We start from the raw sequence: 10,055 nt of genomic DNA, 5'->3' as shown, positions 1-10,055 counted from the left end.
TGATTTTTTTTTGGAAGAAATTAGTTTAAACTACACTACTAATTGAAAAAAATAAACATAACTCATAGTACCTTATATAAATAAATTATAAAATTATTGTCATTATAAATAGAGGCTGACACACCATCTCTGGTCAGAATAATATTTGTTGCAGTGGTTATTATTGATTTGCATATTCAACACTTCCATTGAAGTTACGAGGTATATTCAAAATATCTTTGGTATACAACAGAAAGACTTCGTTGGTTTGTTTTAATATTATTGTTAAGACAATTTGAATGACACATATTTGTGAAAAATAATTTATAAAGGTTGTTTATTTTATAGTTCCAGTTTGAGATAAATTACTAATAAGATTATGAGTAACCTATAAAGTCATAAATTATATAACTATTAGTAACTAGTGTAGTTTATATATTCAACGTTGTTTTGCAATTATTAAGGATAATCGTTGTCAGATTAGTAGGCAGGTAGGTAGCTAGTTGACAATATTATACAATAATATGTGCAATACCTTCCAAATACGGAGTAACAGTAACGTGTTAGCTATTATTAGTAATTACCTAAACTCTTGTTATAATAACTCATAAATTTTAATCATGTTTCACCTATAAGATTTCGTTGTGAACTAATATACTAGTGTTACGTAGTTACATATGTTGGTATTGTTTCAATAATAATCTATCAATGTTTTTTTAATAATCATAATCTTACTTTACATATTTATCATACTCATCAAACATATTTATTGGTACCTACTGGTGGGTTATTATTATTACATATTACGGTTAAAACGCTTTTAGAGAACGTCTGCTGTATCCTAAATTTCTAAAGATTGGTAGTTTATACCTTACGCCTTAATTGCACCGTGAGTTAACTATATCTATAGCAATATGCTTGTTACATACTAACTGATTGCCAAAAATTAAAGAAAATCAGGCAAATTGTAGAAGCTTTATACAATTCAAACACAAATCGAATTTATGATTCTAAGAGTCTATTCAGTTGTTTATTTGTAAAATAAACTCTAAACAAGAAAGGTTTGAACTTAAATTTTTACTTTAATATTGTTAATAGGTATCTATCACGTTTAAATTTTCTTTAAAAGATATTTTAAAATTTAAGTTATTTTACTATCAAATAAACAATAGCAAACTATAATTTGTACATTCAATACTATTTCTTTCATCAAGATAATTCAAGATACTAACATAATAATTTCAGGAATATCTATTATCAATTTAATTAGATGATTCATGATTTATCATAGTTTTTAAACGTTTTAAAAACATAAACATTGATAATTTTATCTAATATTTACATTATATACTATATATATTGTTGAATGTGATGTTAGTAAGTATTAAATATTTATTGTATATGATTTGATTTCATTAATTTTAATAATAATTGTGAATTTTGCTTATAATAATCACATATTAACTTCGAATATTTGAAGTTTTTCTTTAATATTGTTGATAAAAAAGTATACTTTCATGCTTGATGTTATATGAATTTGTTTCAAATAACATATATTCTATAGAGACTTAATTTCAATAATTATATTAATTAGGCATTCTACGTTCATTGGGAGGTAAGTTTTTAATATATATCAAATTCTAACTTAAAATGTGTATTTTTGTTAGGCATTTTATTTTGGATATTTCAAAACTTTATAAGAACTTATTGTACACATGTACCTAGTTGAAAAAATATAAGTATATATTTGTGAGTATCATTTTTATTAAAATTTAAACTTTAATTTACATTGCAATGAAAAAAATATATAGGTATGTACTGATTAGGTTAGGTACTAAATTTATGTCTTGAATCTTAGACAACCACTTTGACATTAAAATAATCCTAATTAATTATAAATAATAAATAATAAAACACAAGTATTAGCTTATAAATATTTTTTATTATGTTTAGCCTCAAAATTAGATAATATATGACTTGTTTATATTGAATTTATTGTGTTTAAAAACAAAAATTATTTTACTCGCTTATAACATAATTTGTTGAACTTCATTAAAATGCAAATTTTGAACGTCAGCCATAGAGCATAAATATAAATATCTTAAATTATAAATTAATAATATACGAGTATGAAGCATTTTGAAGACCACTTTTTGTACAAGTATTCAAACATTACAAATAATGTTTATCTTTGGTTCATATATACACAAAAAAGTTATGTTTTACATTAATGGGTAATCAAAAATAGAGCTCAAGTATCACACTGATTAAAGCATTATGTATAATATAATAATGTATATAAATATATAAATTTTAGTATTTTTTAAGTATAAATATAAAAATTTTCGAACGTTATAAGCTTTTAGCGTTAATAATAGTATATTATTGTTTTGAATAATAGAAAGATTGCACCTATATTGGACGGCTTTATGTCGTTACACAGGTATGTTAAGAGTATATACTATATATATATATATATAGTTACATATAATATTATTAAGAATTAAAAAAAAGTGATTTTGGCTCGAATAAGAATAAACTTATTAGTACCTTACAATTATTGGGCATTTGTATAATATTAATATCATTGAGTTATATTTTAATCATCATCGTTAAAACTTAATATTAACTATAATTACTTGGGTTCAATACTTTATATAAATACAAAATTACATAAATTATATGATTTTATGATAAAATATTTCGTGAACACAATAATATAACGTGCTTAAATGTGTACGCAAACTTAAACGCAACAAAATTAAACAAAAATATGCAACGTAAGTAATAATATACATGTTCCAAATATATTATATTCGTATTAATTATATTTAAATATCATTGTACACTTTATCGTTGAAAATTAAGTATAATATTATTTATTTCATTGTACATGTACGAGTATGCGTTGCATAACTTTATAAATAATAGTATATTATATAAATGACAATCGTGTAAGATTTCAACGATTTTAACAATAATAGTGGACATAATACAACAATAAAACATAAAAATTATTATACTAGTAATAATGAAATCACTTCCTGTGCGACATGTTGTCGCCGAGGGGTGGTAGCGCGTTAGGAACTCCGAATCATCCAAAGCCGATAATATAATAGGTAATAGGTATAATACATTTTATATTTTGACGTATTAAGACGTAAAGTCTAACTTTTCAAACGCACTCATCGACCTTTATTATAACGGATGGGCTAAACAAATAGTCTTCGAAATAGTCAAACGGTCCAACTATAGTGCAAAACACGTTTGAAACATTATCGGAAAGAATCATATTGAAAAATGTCGACCAACTTAGACAAATTATATTTATAAAGAAACATTATTGTTGTTATTCAAAATGTACTACCTAATACATAGGTACTTGATATAATATAATTATTTATTTAAACGATTTCTGTTCTGATTTTACGTAGTATTAATAATGACTACAATACAAATATTTGTTTAGTATGATAAACATCGCTATTTCTTAATACTGAAACGAGTGTATGATAATAATTATGATTAGGGCTGAGATTTTGATGCAATATAATTTTTTTTTTCAATTGTTTTAAATGGTAGCTCCATAATTGGAAAAAATGTTTTAGACGTTACTAATTAAACTAAATCAAGTATACTTTGTACCACTTCTTATGCTAAAAAAAAATTATAATGGTACAACGCATTTCCATTATATGACTTTTTAAATGATAATAAACACACTTTGAAACATATTTTATAGTGTATTTTTTGAGATTTTTAAAGCATTTTTGCATTTAATTTTTAGAATATTTTCTGAGATTCCTATATAGGCATTAAAATTCCAGCCCCGATAATAATATTATATAATATTGTTTCCAAGCAGGCCGATACGATTCGTTTGGTAGTTAGTTCAAGTGTGCCGCGCCAAGTCACACTTCGTCGCAGGTCTTCGCTGCCGCAGTCTTCCGGGCTGGCCGCAGTCTGTCCAAAAGGCCCGAGACGGCCGGCCACCGCGGTCACCCGTACGTGGGGTCGACTGTGAGCGACATGCGCTGTCCGCGGTCCACCCAGTTCTTCAGTCGGCCCCGGAGTTCTTCCAGAGACTTGGACTTGGCCTTATTGATGCGCTTGTATTTGACGTCCTTCGGTTTGGTCACCGACCGGTGGTTGCTCATCACCCGATTGTACGTGGTCGCAGTCTCGTTCTCGGCACCTCGGCCGTCCGTCTCCCGTCCGTCTTCCGTCGGCAGACGACCGTCCGCCGAGCAGTCCGACGCCGACGTCACCGAAGTCCTCCGCCGGTCCATCCGCGAATGCGATGACTGTTCGGACGCGTCTTCCTGGCTGTTGCCCGACTCGTCCTCCTCCATGATCACGGCGCTGTCGCTGTCGTCCACGTTGCCGTCGTCGGACGTCGGACCACCACCGCCGCCTACGCCACCACCTCCACAGCATCCTGGCACCGATGCGGTCACGCCGAAGTCGGCAAGCCTCGAGTGCAAACACCTGATAGCGTGCTGTTGCCGCTCGATGATCGCCTCGCGCTGGTCTAGCAGCTCGCTGATGGCCCGCTGCTTGCGGCTCAGCCGAGACTCAAACAACAGCAGGTCCGAAGTCAACGACTCCAGCCGGGACCCGTACTCTGAACTCATCTGCTTCAGCCGTTCTTCCTAAAACAACGGTAAAATTTAGTATTGAGAAAAATAAAGTTTCATTCCCTTCGCTAAATGGCGTGTTACACTATACGTATACCCGTTCCTCGAAGAACGTTACTGCGAAGAACGAGGAATATTTCGGAGGTATTTCTCTTCCTCTTGGAAATATTCCTACAAACAAGCAATTTCATTTATATATGTATTTATACGACGCTGGAGATATACATAAAACCGTTTAACTCGTGTCCCATTAATTTATAACCATAATCTCTGCATTGATGATTGATATTTGTATGCACCTGTACCTTAAATTGAACTTGCATGAAACTATATATATTTTTGGAAACACCAAGAAGTCTTCCTTTTCTTATATTTTAATGTTTTTTTTTTTCGAATAATATATTACCGTACACGTTAAATTAAATCTTGAGATATCGTATGAAAAATATTATTTGTACAAATACTATAATCTTTCGATTAATTTCTGAGAAATTACTACGTGTAACTTGTGTGTAGTAAATGTTCTATTAATCCATGTTAAACCGGGGTAGGTAATGTGAATTTTAGCAGTTGTCAAACTACGGAGAAATAACGCGTTAAACGATTTACCGGTCTCGCGGCGCCGTATCGTGATCGTTCAACATACGAGTGAAAAGTAAATATTAAATATTGTAAATTAAGTTTCCGCAGTGCCATTAAAACGGTGTAATAATATTGTACATACGTGCAATGCGTTTAATGTTTATTATATTATGGGTATAATATTATATCAATCATCAGCGAAACTTCTCTCACCACGTATTATTTGTTTTACGACTTCGGATTTCGAACTATAACTCTCTGATGGCGATGAAATATATCAATATTTTCCTATACTAAACTCGTATGACGTTTGATATTTATCAATAGTAATAGTTATACTTATATCATTCCGTTGCTGTTACGTGACCCGTTCAAGAAGGTTGTTTAGGTGCAGCATTAAGGAAATCGTTATCATTACGCGGCTTGTTTATTTTATTTGTGTAAGAATACGTTTTGTCGTTTTGAGAGAATCTTCTTTTTATTCTATACTATTATGTTAGTGGTACGCTCCTGACTCGTCCGCTCGTTATGTAAGAACATATTATTTCGCAAAAAATAAAAACGGTAATATTAAAAAATAATACCTTATTGTTTAAAACATGTTAGAAAACAGGAAACCCACGGACACATTTTAAAAGTAAATCAAGTCGATTTGTGATGTATCCAAGTTAGGTAATGTGCGTAATAAACGGGATTATTAACGACCGCATAAGGTTAGGATGAAATGGAAAAAAAAATAAAATTAACGAGATAAGAGAAAACCAACGTGTACGCCATCGCTACTAAATGACGATAGGTCAGGAGAGGGAAATTAATCGAAGAAAACACAATCAATTGAAATGACATATTGTTATGGAAAAAGGCAATGGTGCAAACCAATACTACTGTTGCACCAGTCAAATCGACACGATAATTAGTATTATCATTAGTACTACGGTTATTAACAACTAAAGATTTCCCGTTAGATCTTCAATCAATTTCAGTGGTTATTTGAAGATTTTTTTTTTTTTTACATTAACTGGGAAAAACGCGGGGTAACGAATCTGAATTACGTTTTGAAGAGTTTATTTTTTTTTATTTTCTTCTTCGTTTTATTTTGTTCCTCAGTAGTCGTGTGCGGGTTTTTAACGGTACACCGTCGACATCGTACAGTTGCCAGCCGTTTCGGTCCGTATAATACTTGATGTTTACGTCCTACACTCATTGCTTTGATGCATATATATACTATATAAGTATAAATATTCTTAGAATACAAAAAAGTAATTCGAGTTTGGCAGATTCATATATTATTATAACAACGCAATTACGCCTAACAATAATAATAATAATAAATGATAATAATATAATACACATAAAGTACCGTTGCATTAAGATAATAAACGATTTTGTAATTTTTCTATTTCAAATTATGTGTAAGTACCTGCAAGCGATTATTTTTCGTACTGATCATCACAACTAGTTTTAATATTTCAACGAAAATAATGTCTCTATTTTGACTACAATAATAAATTATAATTAATTATATGAAGCGATGGGTAAAAAATAAAATAATGTGGATGAAAACTGTGTTTTTATTAAGCACGAGAGCGTTGAAAAAATAAACAGTTAAGCTACATTTACAGGATTGTTATTTTATACTAATATTTATAATATAATTATACAGTCAATCACTAATAACAATAACAGTATTATCAATCAATATTATTAATGTTGGTAATAATAGCAGAGTAGACACATTCACTATAGGCGCTTATTCTCATAGTTTAAACAGACGCCTACGATTTTAGCGACGACCTCGGAAGTGGGCACGATTTTTTACACAACTTGAGAGTTGTTGGTATTATAATAATAATGTGGCGCCCGCCTTGAACTTGTCGCGGTGGAGGTTAAACGCTAGCACCCGGCTTGGTGATCGCGCATTTCACTCGACAGACCGCTGAACAGTGGTCCGCAAAGTGATTGGCGATTGCTTCGACAGCGGTGTGCCAAAAAAAAAAGAAAAATAATAGTAACATTTCCAGTTTTAAACAAACATTGTGTTCAATAATAGTTTATAGTAAATAGGGTAGTGGTGAAACTCCGGAATACATCGATGCATATTGAGATTACAGGTCAAACGTGACGGTGGTTAGATGTTATTTAATTTTTTTTTTTTTTTTTATTTGCAATGAATTCAATACGAATCTAAATAATTGCGTAACTATCGGGTTATACATTTTAATAATTACAACAATGCGTTATTAATTGTCATATTAATTATATATATATTAATAATATTATGATAAAATTATTGTACAACGGGAAATTAAAGAATAGCTTAATAACCACATAACGGCAAAATCTAAACACCGTAAAATTAATATAAGCCTACGAAGGACTTAATTTGATGGTGACCCAAAAGTTGGACTTTCTAGTACTAATTTACGTAAAATATGTTACAATCAATTAAGATTAAAAATATCTTAAAGGAGTAGCGAAACACTTATACAAGTAAATTTAAACCTAGCGCAGATAGTGAGAAAGAAGAGGAAATTTATTTAAATAATAAAGAACTTATTGACTGTATTTACTATAATATTATAGAAAGTAAAATTTAATATTTTATATAGTTTATTATAATAAATAATTGAATTACTTGTTTTGTTGTAATAAATAAATTAAAAATTATAGTGTACTATCAATAACTAAATGTTATAAAGAGTCAAACCAATGTGGTGTTTTTGCAATAAGTCAACAATTCAGCTGGCTCTTTGATTCAAGGAAATCAAAATAATCAAATCGGCTGGTTCTTTACTAATACACTTAACTCATAAATGACTTAGCTATGAGATATGACACATATATCATTATGAAGACGAAATTTTTTCACAAATAAATAGATCACCTCGCCAAGTCATTAAAGCAAAATGTTTTTACTAATAGCAGTGCACAGCGATTATTTTAGCTACCACTTGCAATGGTGGCGGTGTATTGCGAGCGGGAGACATGAGCATTTTTATCCGGTGACTGTTATTACATATTATAATAATATGAGCGCGGTATATAAAACGCCGCGAGATATTATGTCGAACAAGAAATCAACTCGTGAAGTAAAAACGATAATTTCTAATGTCTATAAATATCATGTGTTTTCAATTTGCCGTTCGAGTTGCACGCACCGCCTTACAAGTGACTGTGGTATCATACGGTTGAGCACAGCTGATGCCATTTCATTTTACAATCGAAAGTTTTGGTCAGCAGTGTCAAGGGTGGGTTAAGGTGAAGTGCTCTCCCACCCCGTGAGAGGATAAATAAATGGTAAAATATGTATAATTTAATTTCAAGTTTAGTCATTGTAAGCCATACAACAACATTAATTTTATTCATTTTTTTCGAGAATCATAATAGTTTAATTGTAATATTAAGACTAGGAAGAAAGAGAACTTCTGAAAAGGTTGATTTTTGTGAATATTTGTAAACTAAGAATTCACTATTTTTCTGCAATTAAATCTTTTTCTTATTCTACAATTTTTTATCTTTAGACTTAACCGTACGTTGCAACGATATTATAAATTATATATTCGACTAGCCATAAGACAAGTAACAACTAACGTAACCGATTGTGTTTTAACCAGTTTATTGGGTATCTGCTTAATGAATACATCATCACGCATACACCAGTGCATAAAATGAGAGTTATGTTGAAATTACGTGGTTCGTCTAATATTTAGTGTTTAAAAAAACAATATATAATCTAATATGTAAATAAACCGATAAACCCGGTTGGATATCGAACAAGACTTCTAACGGTTAACACGGAGACAAATTTTATTCCCCGTACTCCTCTGCAACACCACAAAATCAAAATAATATGCGGGTGACTTCCGCGACCTAAGAAACAGCCTTTTTCTTGTGTCCGATTATCATATTATTATTGTACGCCATAATTATAGTACCTGTATTTTGGCTTTTTTCCTCCACAACAGCGTCTGGTGTGTCTGGAACCGGCATCTGTCTCGCAGCTGTTTTATCACGGTCCGAGCCTGTTCGATGGTCAACACGTCTTCATCGTCGTGTGCATCATTTCCGTCTTCGTGCTGCTGATTCTGCTCCTGCGGCTGCTGTTCCCGCCGCCGTGGAGACCCGTCGTCCGGGACCGCGGGCGGCGGAAATTCTTCCAGTGCCTCTGAGGCGCCCATTCTGTAACGAAACCACGAAAATATGATAATATATATGCGTTTTAAGACTCCTATAATAGTCGATCGCGCGCACATAATAATGATATAAACATCAGCTGTTCGAGTATACGACCATAGCGCGTGTACACGGTAGGTAATAGTATACTGTACATATTATTATTATTATCACCGTATTGCGTTTATGTGGACGACTCGGTAACAGCAAACATTCGTTAATCGATAAGCCGCAATGCAGTGTCATACGACCTACGACCACGTCTTGTCGAATTAGCGCGCGCGCGCTCTCCGACAAACCGTATAGAGGTTTTCTCGTATAAGTGACGTAACGCAGTTAAACGCGTGCTAGCGTACCGTTATTACCTACACTATAACATTAAAATACTATTGCGCAGCACTATATATCGTAATATTAATATATATTATCAATGTTATAATATAAATTATCGCAGTACGAGCAGATCATATTAATTGAAAATCATCACATTCAAATTTTCGATCGATTTTGAGATTTTTTTTTAAAAAATGGGTGTTATTCTGCTTATAGTTTTATAAGTAAATTTTAACACTATCAATAGATATAATTTTATTATAGATAAATATTTTTCAACATGCGATAGATAGACATAGATATTATACTTTTATTATATAATATATTAACAACATTTTCTGAACGATCTTC

At 31.5% G+C, this 10,055-nt stretch overlaps 1 protein-coding gene across 1 annotated transcript in view; it reads right to left on the bottom strand.

Annotated features, from left to right (window-relative positions):
• Positions 1-2,007: 2,007 nt before the first annotated feature.
• Positions 2,008-10,055, bottom strand: part of LOC113549675 — a 28,381-nt gene continuing 20,333 nt past the window's right edge. Inside the window, exons 2-3 of the mRNA XM_026951082.1 lie at positions 9,134-9,377; positions 2,008-4,631 (exon numbers count right to left, since the gene is read on the bottom strand). Of these exons, the coding sequence (XP_026806883.1) occupies positions 3,978-4,631; positions 9,134-9,376 (897 nt within the window). The 5' untranslated portion in view covers position 9,377 and the 3' untranslated portion in view covers positions 2,008-3,977. The remainder of the gene's footprint in view (positions 4,632-9,133; positions 9,378-10,055) is intronic.

Source organism: Rhopalosiphum maidis, chromosome 1 (assembly GCF_003676215.2).
Source record: "Rhopalosiphum maidis isolate BTI-1 chromosome 1, ASM367621v3, whole genome shotgun sequence".
In the NCBI taxonomy this organism is placed as follows: Eukaryota; Metazoa; Arthropoda; class Insecta; order Hemiptera; family Aphididae; genus Rhopalosiphum; species Rhopalosiphum maidis.
Note: the sequence above shows the minus strand (reverse complement) of the source record. Positions and strands in the feature narration are given on the sequence as shown.